At 50.1% G+C, this 27,934-nt stretch overlaps 2 protein-coding genes across 3 annotated transcripts in view; one reads left to right on the forward strand and one right to left on the reverse strand.

Moving 5' to 3' along the window:
• The first annotated feature begins 979 nt into the window (after positions 1-979).
• On the forward strand, positions 980-27,808 carry Garem2 (GRB2 associated regulator of MAPK1 subtype 2). Of its 2 annotated transcripts, none has more exons than XM_046441414.2 (6): positions 980-1,124; positions 4,006-4,146; positions 9,236-9,366; positions 10,335-11,381; positions 12,789-12,952; positions 13,380-27,808. In XM_046441414.2, the coding sequence occupies exons 1-6, from the start codon at positions 1,013-1,015 to the stop codon at positions 14,392-14,394; spliced, it is 2,610 nt and encodes an 869-aa protein (XP_046297370.1). In that variant the 5' UTR covers positions 980-1,012; the 3' UTR covers positions 14,395-27,808. The 2 variants fall into 2 exon arrangements, with proteins under 2 accessions (XP_046297370.1, XP_046297371.1); XM_046441415.2 differs by lacking the exon at positions 980-1,124 and adding an exon at positions 1,912-2,165.
• Positions 17,247-27,934, reverse strand: part of Hadha (hydroxyacyl-CoA dehydrogenase trifunctional multienzyme complex subunit alpha) — a 41,780-nt gene continuing 31,092 nt past the window's right edge. The window contains exons 12-20 of the mRNA XM_046441416.2: positions 26,663-26,797; positions 24,527-24,698; positions 22,441-22,527; positions 20,612-20,752; positions 20,186-20,254; positions 19,401-19,596; positions 18,546-18,660; positions 17,858-18,003; positions 17,247-17,773 (exon numbers count right to left, since the gene is read on the reverse strand). Coding sequence (XP_046297372.1) covers positions 17,628-17,773; positions 17,858-18,003; positions 18,546-18,660; positions 19,401-19,596; positions 20,186-20,254; positions 20,612-20,752; positions 22,441-22,527; positions 24,527-24,698; positions 26,663-26,797 — 1,207 coding nt within the window. The 3' untranslated portion in view covers positions 17,247-17,627. The remainder of the gene's footprint in view (positions 17,774-17,857; positions 18,004-18,545; positions 18,661-19,400; positions 19,597-20,185; positions 20,255-20,611; positions 20,753-22,440; positions 22,528-24,526; positions 24,699-26,662; positions 26,798-27,934) is intronic.

Raw genomic sequence — 27,934 nt, forward strand, 5'->3', positions numbered from 1 at the left:
CTGCCCGCTACAGTCCTGCACCAGCCACTGACTACCTGCAGAGGGCGCCGCAGACACACCGAGGGCGAAGGGGTTCTCAGGATGGGTAGCGAGGCCAAGGCCACACCGGCAGCTTCTGGGAAGGGCTTCCCAAAGCGAGCGCCGGAGCTGGAGCCTAAAAGGGTTGGGAGGAGGAGACCAGGAAAGGAAGAGCAGGCTTGGGGGTGTAACTCAAATGTTTAACGACCTGGGAGAACTGACCACTGGTTACCAGCTCAAGCCTCAGTTTCCTCATTTATAGAATGGACCCAAGGACTAGTGAAAACCGGGTAAGAAGGCGCCAGGAACTCGGAAAGTGGTCTACCAGGGAGGAGCAGCGGGTGGTACCAGGCAATGAGATGTGCAGTCAACCTGGTTTCAAGTTTTGACTGTCACCTGCTCCTACGCCTCAGTTTGCTCCACGGTGAAGTGGGAACAACGAAGCTGCCTCGCCCGGCTCTGCGAAGCTGGACGCTAGAAGCAGGAACCACAGATAGGTTCGCAGCCCCCGAACTCAGAACAGGCGTTTTGGGTAATGGAAGAGGACCATCTCGGGGGACTTCTCGTGTCACAAGGGGCGCGACATCCCTTCCAGGGGGTAAAGGGGACCCAGACATATTCCGCTGGGAAGGGGAGGCCGATCTCCACCCGGTCGCGCAGATACCACTTCGGAACTTCGTTTTCCTCCCAGCCCCCCCATCTCCCCGGTCACTGGCTCTCACCTGGGTGCCGGGGTGCGCCGCGGGCTAGCGGCCGGAGGGGGGCGGGCCTTGGCTTCAGGCGCGGGCGGGGCGAGGGGCGGGGGCGACGGGGCCGACCGAGGAGGGGGCGGGCGCCCCGCGGGAGGCCGGCCACGTGACGCCAGCCGCCCGGCGGGGCTGCCTGCCCTGGAGCGACGCGGCGGCCCCAGGAGGTTGCGGCGGGCGCGGAGCCCCGGCCGCGCGGGACTGGCCGTCGGGGCCCCGGGACGGCGGCCCCGGGGGGCGCCCATGTCATGGAGAAGCTGGCGGCCGGGCTGGCCGGCCTGCGCTGGAGCATGGGCGCCTTCCCGCTCGATCTCATCGTCAGCCGCTGCCGCCTGCCCACGCTCGCCTGCCTCGGACCAGGTACCCAGGGGCCTGGGGAGCGGGCCTGGGGTCCGTGGGGGAAATCCCGGGGCTCTGCAGGTGCTGGCGGCGCCGCGTGCAGGATTCGGTCCTTCCCCTCCCGGCTCCCGAGGGCTGACCCCTCGCGGCTCCTAGAGCGCTTCCCCAGGACACCCGGGCCCACGAGCCCAGGATCCGCCTCCTAGGCCCCACGGACCGGCACAGGACAGAAACCGGGGACAGAGCCCAGGATTGAGTTTTCTGTCCCCTTGGGAGCCCGGAGTGCAGTCGAGCCACCGCGCCCGTCCCGTCGGTGCACCCCTTTCCCCGCTGCCCCTTAGCCCCCGCCCTGGCCGCGCCCCCCTCGTTCCCTTTGTCTGTGGCCTCCCACCTCACCCTGCCGCATCCCTTGGGCACCTTACTCTGTCTTTCCCCCTCTGGCACTCCCTAGTCCCGTTTGGCCCCTTCTAGGACTTTTTCTGCACCCTCTTCTGACATCCCGGAGAGCGGCCTCCGGTCCTGCGGACGGACAGGCTACCTTCCGGAGAGGCCCGAGTGAGCGGGCCCTGCCGCCAGACATCCCCCCAAGATCCTTCCACTCCCCGACCTCTGGACCCGCTTCTCCATAGGACCCAGGGTCCCGGGCTGTTCCGCTGATGGGACCGTACATGGGGGCCTGAGAAGGGACGCCTGGAGGTTGCATGGATCGAGGGGACCGTTTGGGGGAAGAGGGGTTGCTTGGCTGGGGGAGGGGCGGGAGCTGGGGCTGGCTGCCAGGCCGGGGGTTTTGTGTGTGAGAAGAATAGGGGTTTGGCCCGCGTTGGCACACTCGCTTCCCTGAATGCTAATAGGGCTCCTCTGCTCTCCTTTCCGCCGGCCCGGCAGCCCCTCCACCGACCCACAGCGGCACCGAGTGGGATCAGAGAGCGTCAGCGTGTCCCTGAGCACTCCCTAAGAGAGCACACATGCCGGGGCCGCCTGGTTGTCCCACTTTTGTTCTCGGGATCTGTACTGATGGTCACCCTGTGATCCTGAGACTGTCGGTGTCAGCAGCAAGGCTGTGTATGTCTGCGTGTAAATGGGATATGCTGTCCTGGGTGCTTCCTGGCTACTTCCCACACAACCTCTTGGTCATCTCCCCTGCCTGGGCGCTTTTTCTGAGCTCCTAAGTCTCTTAGAGCTGCTTGGGGGCTCTGTTGGCACCTGTCTTGTCTCCTGCTGTGCACCCCATTATAATGGTCAGTTTCTTGTCCTCAGCTGCAGGCTCCTAGAGGGAGGGCATCCTTGCCTAACAAAGGTTGTGGATTAAATGAAAGAATAAGTGAACAATGGCGTGGTGGCCCTGCGGTTTTGTCAGTGTGTGCCTCTGGCTGTGTTCACCATTAGAGTGTGAATGTGATCAGATGTGTGTCCTTGAAGGTCCCTGTGTGCCTCTGCGTTAGGGAGGGACCCCATGGTGGCGTCATGAATTTGAGTGATGTTGTTTGGGTGACAAGTACCTGTCTCTGTAGGCTGTTGTGATTGAACTGTTGGTGATCATGACCCATGGCTCTTGGTGTATGTCTGTGTGGCTTTGGCCTGTGTTCCTACCGAAGAATGGGAGGGGCTCAGGGGAGCTCCAGCAAGAGATTGTAGAGTTCAGAGCTTCTTCTGTCCCAGGAGGTGAAGAGTTGAGGAAGAAGACTCAGATGACACCTTCTCTGTAACACACACACACACACACACACACACCAGTAGGAACACTGCAAGCCTTGAATACCACTCCCGTCCTCCCACCCCCAACTTAATGGAGGCCACACATTTTATGGAGGCTGAGCCATCAGAGTAAACCATTTCCCGTCTGGCTGACTGGCAGAAATTTAGTAAGTTGTGTCTGAGGGGACTGGGAAGGAGTAGTGCCCCACCCCCACCCCCACCCTGTCCACCAGCTGCAGCCAGGAGATGCCTGCCCATCAGCCTCCTGGAAGCTGGGCTGCCCGTCCTGCTCCCCTGGAAACCGTTGCTGGGGTTGCAGCCTCCTGGGCTCAGGCCCTTTCCAACTCCAATGCCTCAGCCCCAGTGCTGCTTTCCTGGACTGGGCTCCCCACTACTGCCTTTTAAATCTGCCTCCCTCTACCCCCAGGAGAGGAAGGACTTCTGTGAGATGGGGTATGGTATCAGGGGCTCTTCCCCTGCCTTTGGAAGGGCTTATAGCCTATGCAGTGGGCGGAAAGGCTATCCACGAGAAAGCCTGGAATCAGCTCCTGTAACACTGCCATTCTCCTGACCTCAATGACCTGTGGCTCTGAGGAAGTTCTCACAGCTGGGACCCACAAGGGACAGTCCCTTCTCAGTCCTCTCTACTCCCCCAACAAGGCCCTCCTTGCCTGCCTGGCACTGGCTTGGGCACCAAGGGTCCTACTGGGGTGAATTTGGTCCTGAGCTTCAGCCCATCTCCAGCCCATCTTCATCTCCTTCACTCCACCCCCAGCCCAAGCCACTGTTCTACTCTTTTGAGTCCCCAGACACTCTCTGTTTAGTGCATCAAACTTGCTGTTCTCATGTCCCAGGAGGCCTGAGGGCTCTTGGAGGGCAGAGGCCGGCTGTGCTCATCCTCTGGGAGTCTCCAGCTCCTCTCAGGCCAGGACAGCAAGCACTCTGTGATGAATGAGGGCCTTGGCTGGGCTAGGGGGGAGGCCCCATTGGGAGTCAGGGCTCTGAGAGGCTCAAGCTTGACTCACAGCCGAATAGCCACAGCTGGCATCCACCTGTCCCTTGAGTATTGCTGACCTGGATGGGGATCAGATCATGGGGAGTTGTCACCAGGCAGGGTCTTGGTCTGAGGAGTTCACCCTGCTTGTTTTTCTGCCCCTCCTAACGTTCCCTCTTCCTTTCCCTCCTCCTCTGTCCTTTCTTCTCCCAGGGGAATATGCTGAGGGCGTCAGTGAGCGAGACATCCTGCTCATCCACTCTTGCCGCCAGTGGACAACGGTGACAGCTCATACCCTGGAAGAGGGCCACTATGTCATAGGGCCCAAGATCGACATCCCCCTGCAATACCCAGGTGTGCCCAGCCAGGGACAGATGACATACAGGCTTTGGGCTGGGGGTTGGGAGAACAGAGGTAGAGGGGAAGCTGTTGGTGATCACCTTTCATTGAAGCTGCAGAGGTGAGCGAGGAAGGACATGGCAGGCAGGGTGGTAGTTAGGGTCAGGGTGGGAGTTAGGGCCGAGTGGTGTCCCTGTTGTCCTGTGGAGTCTTGGGTTTCTGGAGAGGTGGCTCTCAGGTTTACAGACCTTTGTTCACATTTTATTTTAGAATAGATTTTTTTTTTTTAGAGAAAGAAGAGAGAGAGAAATAATTTTTTTAGTATTTATTTATTTTTTTCAGTTTTCGGTGGACACGACATCTTTATTTTATTTTTATGTGGTGCTGAGGATCGAACCCAGCGCCCCGCGCATGCCAGGCGAGCGCGTTACCACTTGAGCCACATCCCCAGCCCTAGAATAGATTTTAAGGTAATGATTAAATCACTACAAATTAAATCTTACCCCTAATTGAAGGCCTTCAGTGTATGCCTTGAGCTGCCTCATTAACCTTTTTTTGTGTGTGCAGATCCCCATCGAAAAGATCTCCTGCCAGGATCTCAGTATTGTCCAATCAACCTTCAGAAACCTAGCGATCCCTGTCAGCGTTGATTCTCTTGTCCTAGTTTGTGGGTTAAACTCACTGCTTTCCTTGATTGGCTTTATAAGCAATGTTAAAGCTTTGAATTTAGGATTATACTTTTATGTCTTTTATTTATGATGGTGATTGTATAAGATTGTTTGCTGTGCACTGTGGCGCACACTGTAAACCCAATAATTTGGGAGACTGAGGCAGGAGGATTTTAGGTTCTAGGCCAGCCTCAGCGTCTTAGGAGCCTGAACAACTTAGTAAGACCCTATGTCAAAATAAAAAATAAAGAAGGCTAGGGATGTATTTCAGGGATAGAGCAGCCCTGGGTTCCATCCCTAATATTTGGGGGGGGGGCAAAGATTTTGTTTGAAGAAAAAGTTCTGCTGACAGCAACAAAAGCAGCCCTTTCATTCTGCAGATGATGAAACCTAGTACCTAAGGAGGACAGTGACCTGCCCAGGGTCACACAGCAAGTAAGGGAAGGTAAAAGCCAGCAGCGAGGTGTCTTGACTACTGGACTGGTTCTTGCTGCATGGTGCCAAGAATGCAGGGCTGTCGTCCCTGGTGTGGGAGGGATGGGAGTCTGTGGTCCAGTCCTAGAGTATCCCATTTGAGCCAGGATGTGACAGCTGTTCCAGACCCTGGGTTGAGCAGTTATTTCATCCTCACAGCTAGCTTGTGAGAAAGGGACACGTCCCTTAACTTACCCAAGACTGAGACTCCAGATCTTCGGTAGCTAGTCCTGTGTTTTTCACTGCAGCGTGACTTCCCAACAAAAGCTGAGAACCTTTTGAGCTGGAAAGTCTTGCAGTCCCATTGACAGGTGCCACTACCTCCATCAGCCTCCCCTTGATTTGGGACAGGGCTAAGTAAGCCCTTTTCACAGACTTCAGCTCTTTACAACACCCCCCCTCCCGCGTGGGGTTGCTACTGCCAAACCTCCCCACACTCATGAAAAGGTGAGGAAATTATCCCAGTGGCTTCCTGACTTTGGGTTCTGTCCTGACTGCAGGCTTTGGGGGCCGCCTCGAGCTAGAAATGGCCTAACCTCAGGATCTGGCAGTAGCTCTGGAGAGTTATCAGGTCTTGGAATAAAGCAAAGGATGGGTAAAGCCCTCACTGACAGAAAAGTGACTCCAGCAGGGACTTCTTTCATTTCAGTTGCATGATTAAAACTGGGAAACCAAGGTACAGAGCCTTCTCGGGAATTATGGGCCCAGGGGACCTCAACCCTGTCATCTGTCTCTTTTGGTGCTCCCTGTAGGCATGAGTAGGGTGGGCGCAATAGGCGACAGCTGGCCTACCGAGGGTGGCCGCCCCAGCCCGGCCTTCCCGCTGGGCCGCGGCGGGGTGGGCGGCCTCGGGTTGACCAGGAGGCTGAGTGCAGGCCAGGCGCCGAGCCCTCCGGATGAATTAGTAATGGTGCTCCGAGGGCAGGGCAGCCGGCTGCGGACCGCGGAGAGAGCCACGGCCAAGTGGGGGAGGGGAAGGAAGAAGAGGGAGGGCGAGCCGGCGACGCTGCCTGGTGACCAGGGTCTCCACTGCGGCCCTCTGAAGTCGGGAGGACCTGACTTCGCTGAGAGAATCCCCGCTGAGGGGCCGCGCGTCGTTCCCAGGGGGCGCCACTTCCCCAGCATTGCCTGAACTTGTGCCCTGCGGAACACTGGGCAGGTGCGCGGGGTGAGCCACGTAGAATGCTTCCATTTTACAGACGGAAAACTGCAGCTGGGGAGATTAGATAATTTGCCTAGGGTCCCCCAGCTGGTTGGTGGCCGACTGATTCTAAAACATGCTTCATCCACCGTATTCTTATTTCCCCCCTTCCTATTTGCGGTTCTGGGGAATCGAACTCGGTCTTGCGCGCTAGGCGAGCGCTCTGCCACGTAGCTACACCTGGGGGTCTTTATTGAGCTGGGGTCAGCTGCTGGGGGAAGGGGCGGTGAAAAAAAAACCTGCTGCAGCCCCCAAAGTGCTTCAGAATGGAAGGGCGGATCAGCGCAGCGCAAATGTGTTCTGGGAAGAACCGGGCAGGGATTAGGGGCAGGGCGAGGGAGGCGGTGGGGGACCCTGCGTCCCTTGTGGGGAGAGGCTGGAGAGGAAGCCTCAGTGGGGAGGAGAAGGCGTCCAAGGGCCGAAGCATCACTCCCAGGAGGTCTCTCTTCCTTCCTCCCACCAGTAATGACCGGTGCTGAGCGGCCGAGGGGGGCGGTGCCGGGTGCCATGGTTACATCGATCTTCCCTGCCACATCCTCCCTAGGCTTCAGTCCAGACTTGGCTCCAAATCTCCCCACAGGGGGCAGCGAGCATTTCTCCCTGCTTGACTGCTTGTGGTTGGGGCGGAGGTTGTGTATGGATGGATATGGGGGAGGTGCTACGGATGAAGGGGACTGCTCGCTCACGGGTGGTAAGGTAGCAGAGTTCCTGCTTCCTGACCCCAGCACCCTCTCCCCATTTAATTTCTCTCCTCTCTCTCTCTTTTCTTTCTCTCCTTCCTTCCTTCCTTCTTCTTTCTTTCTTGGGATTGAAATCAGGGGTACTCGACCACTGAGCCACATCCCCAGCCCCAAGCCTATTTTGTATTTTTTTTTTTTTAAAGAGAGAGTGAGAGGGAGAGAGAGAGAATTTCTTTAATATTTATTTTTTAGTTATTGGCAGACACAACATCCAGGTTCCCACTGGGGTCAACCTGGAGGTTGCCATTTCCATTCTCACCTCTAAGCTGAGTATCCTTTGTCCCTTCCTTCATCTCTCCTGTCATTTGAATCTGAGGAGTCTCCCTTCCAAGTATCCACTGGTCTGGTTTTTTCTTTCTTTCTTTCTTGGTTGTTTTTTTTTTTTTTTCCTGTTCTTTGGATCTTTTCCAGAACTTGTTACTGAACTGTTTATCCAACTGGTTTTCTGTTCATCTTAATAGAGTTCACCTGGATCATGGTCTATCCTTGTCCAAAACCTTCCTTATTTCTTACAGAATAAAGTCCTCTTGCCTTAGCACAGCATCCAGAGCCCTTTCAAATACAGTTTCTTTCTACTCTTCCTCCTGTCTTCCCTTCAGGCATGCACAATTTGGGGCAGATGATCTGATTTGTGTCCCTGTCTTGGCTTGTGCTATTTGTCATGTGAATGCCCATTCTGTAAAATCCCTTTCATCCCCACCTTTTTTTTGGTAATGGGGGTATTAAAGCAGGGGCTTTTACCAATGAGGTGCATCCTCAGTTTTTATTTTTTTTAATGGATACAGTATCTTTTTATGTCTTTATTTTAATTTATGTGGTGCTGAGGATTGAACCCAGTGCCTCACAAGTGTGAGGCAAGGGCTCTACCACTGAGCTACAGCCCCAGCCCTCCAGTTTTTGGTTTGAAACAGGGTCTTGCTAAATTGCTGAGTCTGGCCTCAAGCTTGTAATCCTCCTGTCTCAACCCCCCAAGTCACTGGGATTACAAGGCCTATGCCACTGTGTCTGGTGCCTTTGATTCTTAAGGTGCAGCTCATGGATCTCCTCGCCCTCTCTTGGGCAGATTTCTTCCAACCCAGCAGTCCTCTAGCTCCTTTGTCATGAGTCTGGTATAACACCTGTCACATCCTGCTATCATTAAGTACTTATTGGCTCACCCACTGTGTCTGAATTTCTTGGAGGGCAAAGTTAAACAGAGTTGTTCCCCTTAAAGGGTCTAGCATGGTGACTGACAAGCCTCAGGGAGGAGGTGAGCAACTAGAGCCCAGCCAGATCCTTGTCTTAGCATCTCCTCCTGTCTTAGCTTCCCCAGCTATTGGGATTACAGGTGTAAACCACCATGCCAGGCAAGGGCTGTGTATTTTGCTGACTCAGCAGATGTGGCTGCACCATTAATGTTTGTGTCATAAATATGTGAGTGAACTGTGACAGAGCCAATCATCAGGAGGACTAGAGACACCTCATCTTCTCTCCATTTGTTGTTCGCTCACCTGTATTAGACTCATTCTATAGAGAAAAACTGGAAAAGGCCATGTATCCAATGGCAGGGTGGTTCAAAGTGGTCCTTGTGCTTATGTGGGTGGGCACATAAAAGATATGTGGCCAGTGAGGTGAGATAGTTTACATGAGTGTCAGTGTCACAGATTAGCATCACTTCTTTAAAGTCTGTCTCCTGGGGCATCTGCTGAGTTAGCAAAATACATAGTCCCTGCCTGGCATGGTGGTGCATACCTGTAATCTCAGCAGCTCGGGAAGCTAAAACAGGAGGAGATGCTAAGACAGGAGAAGATGCTAATACCAGGATGCTGGCTGGGCTCTGTTTGCTCACCTCCTCCTTTGAGGCTTGAGCTAGATGACCCTCCCCCTGAACCCATGCTAGAGAACACCTCCTCTTCTGCCCATCTGAGTTCCAGAGGGACTGGCTGAGATGAATGTAGCAAGAAGTAGGGGCCTAGGGGGCTCTTAGGATGCAGGCCTCAAGGAGGCAGGCCCACCCCAGCAATCTGTATCCCCCTGTACAGGGAAGTTCAAGCTCTTGGAGCAGGCCCGGGATGTGCGGGAGCCGGTGAGATACTTCAGCAGCGTGGAGGAGGTGGCCAGTGTCTTCCCTGACCGCATCTTTGTGATGGAAGCCATTACTTTCAGCGTCAAGGTCAGTCCTCCCAGCACTGTGCATGGTGCCCCTCTCCATGGCCCCCTCCCTCAGGAACAACCCTGATAGTGACTGGAGAGTTGCCTTTAGGGTCTAGGAAGGAGAATGGCTTCTGGGAACTCATTGAGGGCTTTTGGCACAATCAGGCCATGTCTGAAGACCAGGGCCTAAGGACTTCTTGGGACAGGTGGTGTAGCAGGAGTGGTTTGGGGGAGGGCTATGCCATGACTTGGAGATACTTCAGGAGAGCCTGTCCTGGCACTGCAGCTGCCCTAGCATCCCTTGGCGTGTGTGGGGTGTGGCTGTAGTGGGCACACAGTGCAGAGTCCTAGTCTGTGCAGCAAGCTCTTCACTGATAATAAACCCTTTATTTCTTTCTTCTCCTTTTTGGTACTAGGGATTGAACCCAGGAGCGCTTTACCACTGAGCCACATCCCCATTCCTTTTTAATTTTTTTTGAGACAGGTTCTCATTAAATTGCCAAGGGCCTCAAGGACTTTGCTGAGGCTGACTATGAATTTGCTATCCTCCTGCCTCGACCTCCCACCAGCTGGGATTACAGGCATGGGCCACTACTACAGGCCAATAAACCCTTTACTTATCCATCAGTTCATTGCTCTTCACAGCCTTGTTGGATGGGTGGGACATTATTACCCAGATGGCAAAGATGATGTAGTAAGTTTGCTATTTACTGAATGCTTTCCCTGTACTTAAAGTCTGTTCAATCCCACAGCAACTCTTAGAAGTGAGAGTTGTCACATGAGGTAACTCAAGGCCCCCACAGGCAACCCATAAGGTTGCAAAGCCTCCACATGGCCTTTCCAGGAAGGGGCATGGGTTTCCTGACCTTCCGTCCAGTGCTCTTGCTCTGGTTCAGTCCTGGGAGTGCTGCTCTCCTGACCTGGACAGCCCCGCGTGGCTTTCCTTGGGACCCTGGCCAAGCTTGGCCTTGTCTGTGGGATCCCCAGGTGGTGTCGGGCGAGTTCAGCGAGGACAGCGAGGTGTACAACTTCACACTGCACGCGGGCGACGAGCTCACCCTCATGGGCCAGGCGGAAATTCTGTGCGCCAAGACCACCAAGGAGCGGTCGCGCTTTACCACGCTGCTGCGAAAGCTGGGCCGCGCCGGGGCGCTGGCCGGGGTGGGCGGTCCAGGGAGCGCGGGAGCTGCGGGCGGCGGTGGGGGTGCCAGGCCCATCAAAGGCAAGATGCCCTGCCTCATCTGCATGAATCACCGCACCAACGAGAGCCTGAGCCTGCCTTTCCAGTGCCAGGGACGCTTCAGTACGCGCAGCCCGCTGGAGCTTCAGATGCAGGAGGGCGAGCACACAGTGCGCGCCATCATCGAGCGCGTGCGGCTGCCAGTGAACGTCCTGGTGCCCAGCCGGCCGCCGCGCAACCCCTACGACCTGCACCCGGTACGGGAAGGCCACTGCTACAAGCTGGTCAGCATCATCTCCAAGACCGTGGTGCTGGGGCTGGCGCTGCGCCGGGAAGGCCCGGCGCCTCTGCACTTCTTGCTGCTCACCGACACACCGCGCTTCGCGCTGCCGCAGGGCCTGCTGGCCGGGGACCCGCGTGTCGAGCGTCTGGTGCGCGACAGCGCCTCCTACTGCCGGGAGCGCTTCGACCCAGACGAATATTCCACAGCCGTGCGCGAGGCGCCCGCCGAGCTCACCGACGACTGCGCCAGCCCGCGCCGCGCGCGCCTCTGCCTGCCTGCGCCGCGCGCCCCGGGGCCCGCGCGTGCACTCGGCCCGCCCCTGCCCGCGCCCTCCACAGACCGCGACCAGGAGGAGTACGTGAGCCCGGACTGGGCAGGTGTGCCCGAGCCCGCCGCGCCGCCCACCGAGATCCCCTATGAGGAGCTGTGGGCGCATCAGGCTCCCGAGAGCCTCGCGGAGGGCCGCGCCCGGCCGCCCCCAGGGCCAGACCTCATCTGTTTTGGAGCCGCGGGGTCTCCGCGTCGCGAGCCGGAAGCGCCGCCGCCTCCCGTCCCTCCCAAATCAGAGGCGGTGAGTGAGCCTCCTGGGACTGAGGAAGGTGCTGCCAGGGCAGCTTCGTAGCTGTATTCTCAAAGGAGGCTGCCGAGCTTTTCATGATGACCCTGGAGTGCGTGACAGAGGGTGACAAACGAGTGCGGGAAGGGAGAAAAAGACAAAACGCTCAAGAGTATTTGTAGGAAGGGATACCAGGGGACGTGTTATGGGAGGTGTGGGAGCAAAGGTGCCAGCAGGCCCCCAACCTCAGAGATTTTGGGCGTGTCTGGAAAGTGTCACCTGGAAGCTTCCGGAATCCTTTAAGTCATTTAGTAAAAAGAAGGTCCAGTGGTGAAATAAGTTCAGAAAATGTTGAGTGTGATTCTTAGCCTTCATCTCTTTGCTTGAGAGTCACAGAGTGGTGGCATATTAAAGGCTCTGAAAAGTCCTGCATTAAGGAAACTTGTTTCTTTTTAAAAGAAACCTTCATTTTAAATTTTTTAAATATTTATTTTTTAGTTGTAGTTGGACACAGTACCTTTATTTTATTTATTTATCTTTATGTGGTGCTGAAGATCCAACCCAGGGTTTCCCACGTGTGAGGCGAGAGCTCTACTGCTGAGCCACAACCCCAGTCCCTCATTTTTTTTTTTTAAAGAGTGAGAGAGAGGAGAGGGAGAGAGAGAATTTTAATACTTATTTTTTAGTATTTGGCGGACACAACATCTTTGTCTGTATGTGGTGCTGAGGATCGAACCCGGGCTGCACGCATGCCAGGCGAGCGCGCTACCGCTTGAGCCACATCCCCAGCCCCCCAGTCCCTCATTTTTAATTTTTTAAAATATATTTTTAAGATGTTGATGGGCCTTTATTTCTATTCATTTATTTATATGCAGTGCTAAGAATCGAACCCAGTACCTCACACATGCTAGGCAAGTACTCTACTACTGAGCCACAACTCCAGCCCCAAGAAACCTGTTTAATACAGAGTTTCCAAAGCTTAATTGTCCACAGAACATTTTCCCTACCCATAATGCCATTAACATCCCAGGAAGTATTTGATCTATAAGAAAGCATAGGGAGGTGCTTTACCTATAAAGAAGGGATCCAGATGGCAGTGACTTTTGCTTACCTTTGTTTCCTCTATCGCACAGTTTTCTTCTTTTTATTGAGGAAGGAATATGTCTGTTTATCTTTCCTTTTTTTTTAAAAAAAAATCTACTTACAGGGGAATAGGTGTGTACTGTGGCAAAAGTGTGTGTGGATGAAATAGGCTGGGGTGGTGAGTGGCTGGGTGGGTAGTTGGGGTGTCTGGTAAGGCAGCCTCTTGGCAAACTTGGGCAAAGTGTCAGTCCCAGACAACCCTCTCCCAGCTACTTGAAAAAGGGAAGATATGGGGTGTCAGTTGCCTGTGACAGTGGAGTCATGGCTCTCTGCCTACAGGTGAAAGAGGAGTGCCGCCTCCTGAATGCACCCCCTGTGCCTCCCCGGGGTGGCAGTGGCCGGCTCTCAGGCAGCCCCCCTGTGCCGCCCCGCTTCCCCAAGCTGCAGCCTGTCCACTCACCCAGCTCCAGCCTTTCCTACTATTCCTCTGGCCTCCAGGATGGGTGAGTCCCTCCCTTCTCCTGGTCCTGGGTTCTCCTAAGGAGCATCAAGGGAGGGGAAGTGGGGAGTGCTGAGAAAAGGTAGGAGGTGTGGCTTGTGCCCTGCCCTGTCTCTTCCTCCCTCTGCTCCTTTCCTTCCTAAGTGAGGAGGAGGGTTTGAGAGCAAGACTCTGGTTCTTTCTTGGGACTCCTGCAGGAGTGCTCCTGGCTAGTTTTCAAATTTTACTTAATTTTAATTTCCCACCTGTGTTTTCTGTGTTGGGGATACTGGAAGAAAGAACAGGGCAGTCCCAGGGGCCTCAGCCTGGGGGCTGGTGTGCTGGCAGGACGTGGGAATGACTGACAGCTGTGGTCTGCTGCCTTGTGTGTGACCCCTTCCTTATTGCCTTGCTCTGCCTTATGTGTCTTATGTGTCGTGTCTCTGCTACAGCACGGGTTCCCGCAATGGCAGTGGCTCCCCGTCACCAGATGCCTACTCCCTCTATTGCTACCCTTGCACCTGGGGAGATTGCAAGGTGGGCGAGTCCTCCAGCCGCCCACCCCCAGGTCCTCTGCCCTCCACAACCACACAGCCCAGCCAGGCCTCTAGGGCCCTTGCAGAGCCCCTGAGTGGTCGAGCCCCCTCCCTTTTGGGGGCTGACACCCCAGTCAAGACCTACCATGGCTGTCCACCTCTGTTCAAGCCCTCCCACTCCCAGAGACGCTTTGCTCCCTTAGGAGCTCCCAACCCCCTCTCAGGGCCCACCTACCCAACAGGCCCTCCTGCCACTTCTTCTGGGCCCACAACCTCCTCCAGTGCCTTGGCTACCTCCAGCCCTGCACATTCCCCAGGCCCAGCCTCCCCTGGCCAGGCCTATTCAGCTGCTCCTCCCTCTTCTCCGTCATCCTCTGAGTGGCAAGAACCAGCCCTGGAGCCTCTGGATCCCTTCGAGCTAGGGCAGAGCAGTTCTCCAGAGCTCGGTTTGCTGCGCTGTCAGGAGCCCAGAGTCATGGGAGCACCCGGGCCTGGACCCTGCCTTTCGCCACTTGGTCCCCCTAAAGCCTTTGAGCCAGAAGGTTTGGTGCTGAGGCAGGTCCCTGCCTCACTGTCACCAGCTGCTCTGCAGGGGCCTGAGGCAGGAGGAGCCCGACTCTTTCTTACCCCAGGGCGGATGGAGGGTCCTCCTGCCAGTCCCCGGGATGGAGCCCCAGGCTTTGGAGGCCGGGATGCCCCCTCCTGGCAGCCCCCTGCAGACCTATCTGCGCTCTCCCTGGAGGAGGTCTCTCGCAGTCTGCGCTTCATTGGGCTCTCTGAGGATGTGGTGAGCTTCTTTGCCCGAGAGCGTATTGATGGAAGCATCTTTGTGCAGCTCAGTGAGGATATCCTGGCCGACGACTTCCACCTCACCAAGCTGCAGGTCAAGAAGATCATGCAGTTCATCAAAGGCTGGAGGCCCAAGATATGAACTGCCCTGCCAGTCACTGCACTATTGGAATGCTGGCTCCGAGGCTCTGGGGACTAGTCGTGGGTCTGCCAGGGACAGAGCACTCTGAGAGGCAGGGCCTGCCTGTGGGAGAATCTTTCCAAGACGAAGACTGATCGGCAGCACTCAGAGTTACCAGGAGAGACACTTTGGGTGGTCTTCTGGGCTCAGATCCCTGCAAGGGGATATCTTGCCTTTGTGCAGAGTATATGGGGAGGGGGTTGGAGGCACACCATGTACCAGACCTGGTGAAGCATTTGCTGTGATTTTTAGTGGGGAGGGTGGTGGTGTGTCAAGAGGTGGCCTTCACAGTGATGGGACACCTTCCCCTGCTCGGCAGCAATCCTTCACAATTACATGCTTCTCAAACTTGTAGGTTCAGGTTAGAGAGAAGGGAAGATGGCCCATAATTTAAGCACAAATGCCCCAAGTGCCCGCTCTCCTATGTGCTCTGTGGGTTTCTGGCCTGTGGCTGACCCAGTTATGGGTGAGATTTGTGTCTCTGGGATGCCCTTCCTTCCCTTTGCTTTCCCATGATATAGGTGCCTGGCCCTGAGCATAGGTTCAAGTACAAGCCTGTGTCACAACACCTCAGAGGCTCCACCCCTGGGTTCTTGTTCTGGGTGACAACTTAGGAAGAGCACAGTTTTGCTGCTGACCTATCTAGTTAGGGAGGCAGGTGTTCCCCAGTGGTTTCTAGCCCCAGCTCCTGCTCCTCATCACAGCCAGCCATCTGTCTTGTCAGGTAGACTTGTCTCTGAAGACTGCTTTGTGGAAGAGCAGGTGGATTTCGGTCAGCTGCTCCTTCTTTCTAGAGGCAAGCAGTGGTCAACCACCCCACATTCCTGCCAGTCTCCTGCCCCCAGCATTGGGCTTTGATGGACATTTAGTGTCCTTCCCTGGTTTTCTGTTACTGGCATAGGAAGTTAGTTGAGAGAAAGGAGGGTAGCTTTGGAAAACCTGCCTTTCACTCTTCCTGCTCGCCTTCATGTACTTCAGAGCAGATCTTTACACCGTTCGCTCTAGAGCCTGGTGACCTCCTTGGTTCCAGACCTCTGGGTCACTGTGTACAAGCCCATGCCACCAACTTCACTGTCACCACAATCTGAAGCACACTACTCCTAATGTTCACTGGGTCAGAGCCCATAGGCAGTAGCCTTCTTTTCTGCCTTACTGAGTCTGCCTAGATATTTATTTCCTGGGTTTCTTTTTATGAATAGGTAAGCCATGCTGCTGTCCCTTCTGAGGGAGGGAAGTCAGAAAAGAGCCCAGGAACAGAAACATTTGGTTTTCTCACAGATTGTTTTCGTGAATCCTCAAGGACTAGTGAAATAAATGCTAGGCCCCTGGAGATTAGTGCAAGTGGAATTCTGGGTGTCAACAGCTTTCTTTTGGAGGGTCACAATGACCAATGGGCACCATGCACATGCTTCCAGGCAAGAGATGGCTTTGGGATGGTGTGTGGATGTAGTCTATTCATATGTCCCCAGAGGCAGCTGGCAGCAGCCTTTACTCCCTTTTGCAAGCACCTCACCGGCTGCTGCCCTACAAGAACCCGCCAACTCCTACTGATTGGACATAATTTACACCCACCTGGTGCTATTGATAGAAAAGACCCAGATGTCAAATCTGGGCTCAAGTTCATATTTTTGCATTATAGGCATCTGAGGCTCTCAGATCCTCACACACAGAAAGCTGTTCATGGGCTAGATGGCACACACCTGTAATTCCAGCAACTTGGGAGGCTGAGGCAGGAGGATCTCAAGTTCAAAGCCAGCATCAGCGACTTAGTGATGCCCTGGCTCTACATAAATTATAAAAAGGGCTGGGGATGTGGCTCAGTGGTTAAGTGCCCCTGGGTTTGATCCCTGGTGCCAAAAAAAGAAAAGAATAAGAAACCTGTTCAAGGCCTTGGTACAGAGGATCAAGTCTGTCTTCTACTGGTCATCCAGAAATCCCAACTCAAGAGATAACTGTTGTATGGTTTGCCTTCCTAGCAAATAGCAACCAGTATTTAGTAGAGTTGAAGCTAAACTTCACACTTGCCAGTCCCACCACCTGAGCTGGGACTAGGGAAATGCTTTAAGTACTTGCGAATGGAGCAGAGTGGGCAGTATCTGAGTTTAGAATGCACTGAGTGTTATGGGACTTGAATTAGGATTCTGCACACACTTGGTAACTCAGTGTGGATCTTTCTGCCAGACCCAGTTAGGAGCCCAACACTGTTTATCCAACTGGGCACTACTGCCAGAACACAAGAGTGAGAACCCAGCACACCAGGGACGGGGGTGGGGAGAGATGAGGTGATAGCAATGGGGGAGGCTGCGGTCTTTGCTGCTACTCGGCCACCTCTCACCTCCATGCAGGCATCTTTCATCTTCCCTGGTGTGGGCCAGCACATGCAGGACTCCTGCATTGGAGAAATGTCATCTCCTCTGTTTAACTCTGACATTGCCACAAACATGCTGAGAAGCAATCATGCATGAGGCATACCAGGAAAGGAAACGGGTACCAGCATACAGTGAGGAGATCCAGTTTGTGGAAAGTCATACCTTTTGCATCCTGGCACACCATTCCTCTTATAATCCTGCTGCTCTCAGTACCCAGGGTCATTTCCCCTGTGAGCAGCCCTGTCAAAGCATTTAAGCAGTTAAGCTTAAATGGCTGTGGGCACAAAAAGTCCCACTTTCTGGTATCACAGTCTCTCTCAAGCAGATGCCTAGAACTCCCCCAGTACCCTCCTACTCCAAAGGGACAGGGCTTTATTCCAGCTCATGTCCTCAAGAAGGGCTTGAGCCAGAAGGGCAAAGACACAAGAAAAAGAACCAAACCAAGCGGGTGATAGTTTGGTTTTTACTGTTGTTCTGTTGGGCTGGGTACAGAAATGCTCTCGCCACCACTAGCCACCACTGGCCTCCTGGGAGGAACAGGCAACAAAAGTGGCTCTGGATGGCTCTTAGCTGCTGATTTGGGCTTCAGGGTTTAGAAAAGGCGCACAGTGGGTTCCACTTTCCAATATGAAGTACAAACTCTAATTCATAGTCAGACTTCACCAGGAAGGAGATGGTCAGAGCTGAAGGCACTTTAATTTATGAGCAAACTCAAGACCAGGCTTGGTTTTCCTTCTGCTTCCTGATACACCCAGATGGCACTTTTGAAGCAGCGCTGCTGGCAGCTGGGTTAGTGCACTGATGGAGCAGGGCGGGAGGGCCTGCTCACTGGTAGAACTTCTTACTGGGACTGTTGGCGTGGTCAATGAGCAGCTGGCATGGGGTGAACTGTTTTCCATAGGCAGCTTCATACTTCCGGAGCCGGTCCACTATCTTCTGAGCACCATATAGATCCACAAAACGGAAGGGACCTGGACAGAGAAACAGGACTTTATTGAAAGAGGCAGCAATGAGAGCACCAGGATGAAGGGAGACTTGCCAGCCCGCAGACGAACCTCCGAGACAAGGGGGGAAGCCAAGGCCAAAGACTGCTCCGATGTCTCCCTCTGCAGGTGTGGCCAAGATCCCTTCCTGTAGGCATAGCACTGCTTCATTCACAAATCTTGTCACCACACGGTACTGGATGTCTTCATCAGAGGAGCTGCCAACATGAAGAGACAGTTAGGCAGAGGAACAGGGAGGCAAGCAGAGCTGGGGTTGAGTATGAAGTGTGGGTGGGTGCTGGGAGCCCTGTGGCCAGGCAGGACCAAACCTCTCACTCTGCAGAGAAGTCAGCCTGGGAGGCCCAGGCTTTCCCTTGGAAAAAAGGGGTGTTACTTGTCCTAAGTGATATGAAACTGAGCACCCATGAGGGTCTGGCACAAGGGGATAATCAAGTGCTCACAAGTGATAATCAAGAGCTGGGAGGATGAAGGAGCCAAGATGACCACCCTTCCAGCTGCTCTCTGGACCTTCCCAGGGAAGGCTAGTGCAGGCAGGGCCTCTGCCAGGCTCCACCCACTCTCACCTGATGTCTGCAAGACTGAGGGCATGTGTAAGGGCTTCATGCCTAGAAAGCCTGTGCCAGCTTCAGGAGCATTCTCTTGGTTCAGGTGAGCATAAGGGAAATAGAACAGGGGCCAGGAAGCTTTGGGCTGTCAGAAATGTATGTTTCCTTGCCCTGAGCCACTCAAACTGACTTACACCTCGGGCTTAGCAGGAAGCCTCAGACTTGCAAAAATAGTATCCATGTCAGAATTCAAACTCTTATTCTTTGAGCCCTCCTGATAAATGTAAAAGCCTTTCCCAGATTTGCGACCTAAAAGAAGAAAAGAAGAGGCGGCATCACTACTTGTTCTCCCAGCCCTGGCCACGAGTGCCTGTCTCTGCTACCTGCTGTAAAGCTCCAGTCTTTTCCCTGCATCCAGCTCACCCTGAAATTCTATCTTTATCAGAAGAGCTGACAGAGAAGGAAGGAAGATCTTGTGATTTCTGGAGCTTGGAAATCTGTATCTGCTTGAAAAGGCTGCTCAGATGAGCTTTCATGTCCAGATATGTAACACCAGGCCCCAGGAGGCAAGGCCTAGCAGAGATGTTGCTATTTCCACAGATGTAGCAGAGGTAGAACAGAAATGCCTCTTGGACCTGGTAGTGGCAGAGACCTAGAAGTCTAGACCTTTTTTTTTTTTTTTTTGGTGGTACTGGGGATTGAACCCAGGGATGCTCTACTACTGAGCTATATCCTCCATCCTTTTTACTTTGAGACAGGGTCTTGCTAAGCTGCCTGGGCTGGTCTTGAATTTGTAATTCTCCTCCCTCAGCCTCCGAAAGCTGCTGAAATTACAGATGTGCACCACCACATCTGGCTTTCTCTCTGTCTTTTGTCTGTAATTTATAGGACTAGGTGCCCAGGAAATCATTTTTGAAACTCCCTATGACCAGGCTTGAGTGTTTAAGAAACACTCTTCCCTGTGGGCCTTCAGTGATTCTATGTTCTCAAGACCATGCTCAGAACTTTGTAACTAATGGCGCCAGTCATGTTTCCTTGTGCCTACTCACCCAGGAAGCCCTTGGACACCATCTGGTTCAGCAGCTCTGGGCTTCCACCTCCAAACCGCTCCCCAAAGGCTTTGCCCAGATCTTCTGCCACATGTTTCGCTACATCCACACCAACTTCATCCGCCAGGGTAGCAGCACCCACAGGAAAGCCAAAGCCTGTGGTCAGGGAATCCAGCTTCTTAGGGTCAACTCCTTCCTGAATAGGAAGTGAAGCAGGGGCCTCAGGGAAAGGCCATCTCAGATCCTTCCCCAACACACACAGAAGGACTCCCTCTGGCTAGCCCCAGGTATAGCCTTGTGCAAAATTTCTCTGGGTTTTACCTGGCTATGCCCAGGACTGGCACTCCATGCAGGGAAGCACAGGTGGAAAGTGTGCAACTTCTTGATCTATAGCACTTGAAGGAAGTTTAGAGATTAACAAATTATCTACTTCCTTCCATGTTTGCAATTCTGAATCTCAATACTAAGAAGATGCAACAGGTGACAAGGCTGAGAGCACCATGACTGTAAAATACATCAGTATTGCCAAGGAGCAATGCTGCAGAGCGCTGAGATTCCTGTTTGGGCAAGTGTCTAAGGGAGCAGAGTTCAAACTCTGCCCATTTACTGTGGCCTACATGACTTCCACTCCTGCACAGAGACGGTGGGTACAAAAGGGCCTCCTGAAGAAGCAGCAGGAGTTAGTGTACTCAGAGGAGCCTTGTACCTCCTGTTGACATCTTCAGTTTGGAGACCTGAGTGAAGGAGTGGAAGAGGCCTCAAATGCTCCACAAAGTAATACCCACCTGGAGGATTCGTATGACTTCAGACATCATGGGTGCAAGACACCTGGTGGTGTAGAAGCCAGGTCCATCCTGCAAGGGAAAGAAGGTGAACTCATTGTCTGCTTTTGACTGGAACTACTCATGTCCGAGAAGTCTTGCTTTCCCAGCTGTGATTTCAAAGTTTAAGGGAATTTAAAATCTCAATGAGAGTCTTTAATATTAAATTGCAAAGAAAGTTATTCTGGGATAGTCTGGCACAACAAATTGTTCCATGGTCACCTTCAAGGCCTGGAATGAGTGGGAGGATCCTGTCATATTCCAGAAACAACCAAGGGGACAGCATTATCTGAAACTGCTATATTTGCTCCAGAAAACAGTTATCAAGTCTGGAGGTATAGGGAGTCCTTTTAGAACTTTCAAATGTGTTGTAAAATCCCAGCTCCTCACCTTGACCACAATGATGACCTTCCCTTGCTTGAGACCAACTGCTACAGCAGAAGCAGTTGTGTCCTTGGATGTTTTCTCTGTTGTGATGATCTCTAGTAGCTGCATCTTGTCCACAGGAGAAAAGTAGTGCATACCAATCACCTGGCAAAGAGAGCCAAAGCCAACAGATCTACAAATGCTGAGGAGGGAACCTGACACCTTCATTTTTTGTTAGAAAAATAATGGAGGGAAAGGTGAATGTGATAAGGAATACTGCTGATAGTTAAGTCATGTAGTTCCATGGATTTCTGATGAGAGGTACAGTATGTTTAAGGTGAGCTAACCAGAATCCTCCTCTTCCATTTGTTTCTAAGGATATCTGTGTCTACCAACAATCAGTGCCAAAGTCACAGCTAAAGGCCAAACTAGATTTACTGGGGAAGAATGGATGAAGATTCCACTTATAGTAATGATGATGATGGTTTAGGTGAGAGGTCCACATTTTATGGGGAAGGGACAGGCAGAAGCATTGGTTAATATGCTGGACTGTCAGAGATGTATTTGCATTTTACATAGATGAGTCTTACCACTAGGACTCTAAGCTTAAGAAACACTTCTGCACAATCCTATGCACCTGTAGACTCATTAAACCAGTGATTTTCACAGTGTAGTACCCAGATCCACCATCATTAACATCACCTATGAACACCAGAAGTATGGATTCCAAAGTCTAAGCCAGACCTACTGAATTAGAAAACTCTGAGGGTGTGGTCTGGATCTGTGTTTTAATGAATCTTCTCAATGATCCTGATGCATCCTACCATTTTATTTATTTTTGTGGCACTTGGGAGAGAACCCAGGGCCTCATGCATGCTGGGAAGGGACACTCTACTACTCCCCAGCCCTTTCTATTTTTTATTTTGAGACAGGGTTGCTCAGGCTGGCCCTGAGCTTGCAATTCTCCTGCCTCAATCTTCTGAGTAGTTGGAATGACAAGTGTGTGCTACCATACCCAGTCTTATGCTAACATTTAAAACCGTCTCAGAAAGCTAACAATTTGATGGGCTTCAAAACAAAACTGTGCAAGAAGTCTAATTCATTAATTTACAGTTCTGCTTTCTCTCTCCACTTTAGTTACTAGTTACAACTAATAATACCTACTATTTTAATCCATTTATCATTTATTTCTAACATTTAATCCATTATAACTCTGTGAACTTGTCAAGTTATCTAGATGAGGAAAAAAGGCATCATGAGGTTCAAATCAGTAGCTCAGGGTCAGTTAATAAATAGCAGGGAGGGATGCCATCACCGGTCAGCTGTCCCTGAAGTCTGACCACTGATCTTTATCAATTAAATGTTATCTACACTTATCAATCCAAAAGTTTCTTCTATACTCTGAACTGTTCTTTTACTTTGGTCTAAAATACTTAGGTGCTTCTGCACCAGCCTTTTCATGTCCTGGGCAGAAGGTCTAATCAAAGCCATGGGTAGACACAGGCCACCTTACCCCTATCAACCTATTCTAAACAATTACTAGACTGCTCTGTAGCCAAATGGATATTTTATTCTTATTTTAGGGCCTATCCTTCAATGTCTAATTAGAGGATAAAGGATGAAAACCAATACCAATTAGGATGCAAATAACCAATGTACGTATATTTAGTTGTACTTCACTTATTACTGTACCTTACATTGGTCATGGCCTAACTTTCCTGTGCCCAATTTTTGGGAATCACTCCTCCACTTCATAATCCAAACTGTGATTTCTCTTATTTATATTCTAAGCCTTTCATCAGTGAGTCTGAAGCAGTAAAACATTTCAGGGTTTTTCTCTGTTCAGAGATTACCTTCTCAGGTCTTTTGCTGACAGCAGCAATTTCATTGATTGGGAGAGCAGATGTGTTACTGGCAAAGATACAGTGATCTGGAATCACCTGCAAGGGAAAAGCATTTAAGAATGTGTCACATAGGCCTGGAGATGACAGAGTCTGTAGCAAAGCTAAGAAGGGTCAGGTGGGCCAGGCCCACCCTCTTACCATAAGGCTCAGACAACAAACAGCACTCACCCAGACATTTCAGATCACCCAAGCTTTTGTTTTGGGGAATGTGTTGACCTTATTCTTTTTCCTGTTCAGTCTAGATATGGTCTATCATAAGGTCCTGACCTGGAGAGTATATCTCAGCAGTTGAATAAATAAGATGTCTTAGATGCAGGCTGCTGGTAGCTCAGTGGCACAGCACTTGTTTTGCATGTGTAAGGCCCTGGGTTCAATCCCTAGCATCTCAAAAGAAAAGAAAAATCCTTAGATACTAACAAGATGGTCTTAAATCAAATTTCATTTATTTGAAGACTCAGCATGGATTCAACACCTCTTCTTATTGGGATCTGTCCTCAAGTCTGAAAGCTTATGACATCCTCCACTCCTGCCTTGACCTTTAAAAAATGAGACATACATGCATGCCTAGCTCATTTTTTTATAGTGTATTAATAAAAAGTGGTATATCACTACAATTATATCCACAGTACATGAACACTGTGGACTTTATTAGCCTGGAGGATAATCTCTAACACAGCATTCTGTCTCTGATCCAAACTTATTCTTTTTTTTTTTAAATATTATTTTAGTTGTAAATGGACTCAATTCTTTATTTTATTTGTTTATTTTTATGTGGTGCTGAGGATTGAACCAGGGCCTTATATGTGCAAGGCAAGTGCTCTACTGCTAGCCACAGCCCCATCCTCCAACTTATTCTTGTTTTAATTCAAATGCTTGGGTGAAAAACATGGAAGATGCACCTGTTAAATTTGCACAAGTCTGGGATTGGCAGGATCAAAATATCAGAGATGAGAATTAAGGCTGCAGATAGGTTAACATACCAAAAAGATGAGTATAAAATAAGATCAATTATGACAGAGATAAAGATAAAGTATTGCATTAAGATTCAAAAAAAGGAAAAGAAAAAGAAAGAACTCTATAGGCACACGAGGGAAAAGACCTGGGTTGGCAGTAAACCTGTGATAAAGATCCCATGATTTTAGTTAATTGAAAGTGGAATGAGACTTGACAGTATGGCATGACTAAGTGAGCTGTCTCAAAATGTGTCATTAGTGTCAAGTACTGGCGGAAAAATCCTCTAGGAAGAGCAAACTAATGTCTCCAAAATGGCTGGCAACAGTCTCAATTTGTAGTGTAATGGTTACCACTCTCGCCTCACACAAAAATGGCTGACAACAATTCTTCCTCTCCTGGGACATGCTTAGCTGTGGTCCTGCCTCATGTCCAGATTACTGCCATCTCTCTCTTTCTAGGCTCTTTCTTGATACCACCACCAAGGACTCCTATTACTCATGTCATCCTGTCTCAGAGCATTTGGGAGAAGGATCAGAGTAGCATTTCCATGAACACGCATTTGACTCCTGCCTGGAGTCCTTTGCTGCCTAGAAGAAATTTGGTTATCACTCGAAGCCAACCAAAATCTCAAAACATCTGGCTATATAATTCCATCAAGTTATTTGTATTTTGAGTGATGATCTCTCCTCATAAATAAAGCCAATGAACCCTGTGTTTAGGTTAATAAGCTATTTAATTTTCTTCCCTTATGATTTAGATCTGACCTTTCTACCATGGAGAGTTCCTGAGCTCACACAAAAACTTATGTCTAGGGGCTCGGGTTATGGCTCAGTGGTGGAGTGCTTGCCTAGCACATGCGAGGCACTGGTTTTGATCCTCAAACCACATAAAAATAAATAAAGTTGTTAGTCCATCTAGTGCTAAAAACATTTTTTAAAAAACCAATTAAAAAAAAAAACCCTATGTTTGGAAACAAATAGTGCTGTATAGAGAACCACGAGTTTCACACTAGTTCTTTAAAAATCCCTCAGTTTCCCCACTCATTCCACTAGGGTCCAAATGTGTCAAGCCTCTTACTTACTGTTTCTACTTCCTTTAGTACTTTGTGCTTAACATTGAGGTCCTCAAAAACAGCTTCAATCACCATGTCGACCTTTTCAAAACCCTGGTAATCAAGTTGCCCAATCAAGTTGCTAAAGATGGAATCCCTTTCAAATGATGTTAGAGCTTTCTTCTTCACTTTGTCGTTTAATCTAGACAAAAAGAAAGGAGAGTGGCATTTATTGAGTGTCCACGGGCTACAGTGTCACTGTGTGTTTTTTACAGCTCTGTGAAGGAGTTATTTTATTACCCCCATCTTGAGGGGTAATAGCTCAAAGAAGCTCGGAGCTTCTTTTATGGCTAGTTAAGATAAGGTAGCTTTCAAAAACCAGCTGACCCCCAAGTGCATATACTTTCAATACAAAATAACCTCTAAATGCCCAACTTACATTAACTGTATCCCTCATAAAACAGTTCAATTTGCCAGGAGGAGTAAATAACTCAAATATGAGAATGGCAGAACAGAAGAGCAACTGTTTTAATTCTCTAACTAAACCACCTGGTTGTCACACTGGTTGTCATCACTCACAGTGTTCTCTACCTGTAATCTTCTAGAGGAAGCCTTAGGTGGTTCTCTTCAATCCCCTTCTCGCTCAGCACCTAGTAGCTCATTGCATTTATCACATAAAACATTAACTCAAGGTTTCTCCCTTTCCAAAGGCAGCTACAAAGGATTCCTGCTACTCAGTGTATTTTATTGCCAATGAAAACAGACTCTTTTAGATTTAATCTAACCACACATTCAGAATAAATAACCTAGAGCTTTCCTCTACTGAAGTATAAAGCTAAATTCCATTCACCAATTTCTGTAACCAACAGAAAAACAAAGCCACAGATAAGTTAAAAGATATATCAAATTAAGATCTTGAATGTATGGGCTCAAACCTCTTGGTTTCGTTTCTTTCTTCCTTTTTATCACTAAGCCACATCCCCAGCTCTTACTGCCAATAAATTGGGAGGGGACAGGAATGATGTCCCAAGTCACTTGCATGGTGAGTGAGCCTTGTCAGAACCTGAGGTTTCTGAGATGAAAAGTAAAGCTGGGATGGCTGTACCCAGACAGGTCACAGAAAGAAGCTATCATAGAGCAACAATTTCTCTTTTTGGTGACTGTATTAAATGCTGTGTGGGGATACTTGTTTACAAGTTTCAGAGAAATGCTGCTATTTCTCTAGCATACACCATTTTTTTTGTGTGTGTGGAGGGTCAGAATCTTTTATTACAATTCCTTTTTATCTTACAATAAGCTCCCAACAGGTCCTAGCATTAGGGTAGCAGTGTATGAACTCCTGTACAAATGTTAACAATGTGCTTCAGCTACATAAATCCATTTAAGAAACAAAAAAAGCTCACTCAGCTAAAAGTCACTAGCAGGACGGTCTAAGTGCAGCCAGCTTGTCCATCATGCTTGAGCAGCACACAGTGCTGAGACCAACCCCAGGTTGGCCAAGCTGCTGCTGCATATCCCCTCAGCAAAACTGGCGGTACGTGTGTGGGGTGAGTGGGCAGGTAGGGAGGGGGAGAATAAGCCACCCTTGTCAATTCAGAGTAAGACGGAGACACAGTCTGCAAAGCCTCAGCTGTTAGGGACTCAGCAGGAAATGGCTTTGCCTTGTCATGACAGTCAAGAAAGACAAGGCCCAAGAGTCTCGACTGGTCTGGCTTTTACCTGCACATTCCCTCACATCCCAGCCTCAGCCCTCTCAACAGAGATACTGTCCTGCTGGTTTAGGAAGCCATTACACAACAGCAACTACATGTAAACTGCAGTAAAACCCACAGGCCTGAGGATTTCTAGTCTGACACCAAAGCATAAGATAAACGGCATTTAAAAATACGAACTAACCGAGAAAACAAAACAAACAAAATATCTACTGGAAAAGGTTTTCCCTTTGGCACTCAAAGACTACAGATTCCAGAGATGTTAAAGTTCATGCTACCTTGAAGTGCAAGAAGGAATTAGTGTTTCTAAAAATCAAAGAAAATGTAACTTAACTATGGAGTATTATGTGTTCAGGGCAAAGGAATCTCTGATGACAAACCATACCCCCAAACCAAGATACCAAAAACCCCGTAAAACATTTTTACTCCTTGCAAAAACAGAGAGCATCCTTACCCTTTGAACACTTGTTGCTGTCCCCGTCCCAGTCCAGCTACCGTAGTGTCTTTAAGAAGGGTCTTCAGCCCCTTGTCCACGGAGACTTGGGCGATGCCAGCTCCCATAAGCCCTGCACCAAGAATACCTAAATGCCTGAAAGCAAAGGATGAAATGATTCTGGGAAAGAACTCTTACTTGTTTCAGTAAAAGTGGGAGGTTGCCCAAGTTATCATCCAATAAACTAACTCAAGCAGGGAACTATGAGGTGCTTTAAATATTTTTTACCTATACAAATACAGTTTTAATAAATAATTGATTTTTAAAGTGAAATGCAAACATCTTTTGGGTCTAAAAGAACAGGTCTTCCCAGAACTATACTAATTCCCAATAGTGCCTGAAGATCATGGAAAATGACACCACCCCTCCTAAGCCTAAACCAACATGGATATTTTAGTTTTTTGAACAAAGGCCAACTGGCAGTGACATGTCTGAAGACTAACTATTTTTTACTTGTTAAGCAGTGATTTGTTAGTGATTTTACCATTTTCCAGCCGTCTTTCATTTCTCCTGATATGTGGGCCTCTCTTGCCCTTCACCTGGATGAGTTTTGAAGATCTCAGCTAAAAGTCACTAGCTGATCCAGGTCCTCCCCTCTCCGGTGCCTCTACAGGTGCACATCCCTACCTTTTCACCCCTGATTCCTCTTGAACTTGTTAGGACCACTTGATTTATTCCAGTGTATTCTGCAGTGGCTTCATGTACAAGCTCACTGTTTCCTCAAATAAATTCTAAGCTTTCTGAAGACCAGAAATCATGTGTGATTATTTTCAGTTCTCCATAGTTCTGGAACAATATGCCATATTACCACAGTAAACAACTTAAAAAAAATTAAAGAAATACTTCCTTCATTAAAGAACCCTAGACTTATAGTTCTGTAGATGTAAATTAGAGGTGAAATGAGGGGTAAAGTTTCATTCCTAACCATTCTGGTTATAATGTTAGAAAGTTATACTGGAGGGCTGAGGCCGTAGCTCAGTTGGCAGAGCACTTGCCTAGCATGTGTGAGGCCCTGGGTTTGATCCTTAGCACCACATAAAAATAAACAAATAAAGGCATGCTGTCCATCTATGACTAAAAAAAAAAAAAAAAAAAAAAAAAAACAAACATACTCAAGTCTGAAAAGGAAGACTAACTTCAAATCCAGGAAGCATCTCCTAAAATTTCAAAATTTATCTACTGTCTTTTTCTTCAGTTCTTTCTCAAATTAGGTCAACTCTTAGGTCATTCTGT

Source organism: Marmota monax, unplaced genomic scaffold (assembly GCF_021218885.2).
Source record: "Marmota monax isolate L192 unplaced genomic scaffold, Marmota_monax_Labrador192_F-V1.1 WCK01_AAM20220418_F8-fsc00010, whole genome shotgun sequence".
Taxonomy (NCBI): domain Eukaryota; kingdom Metazoa; phylum Chordata; class Mammalia; order Rodentia; family Sciuridae; genus Marmota; species Marmota monax.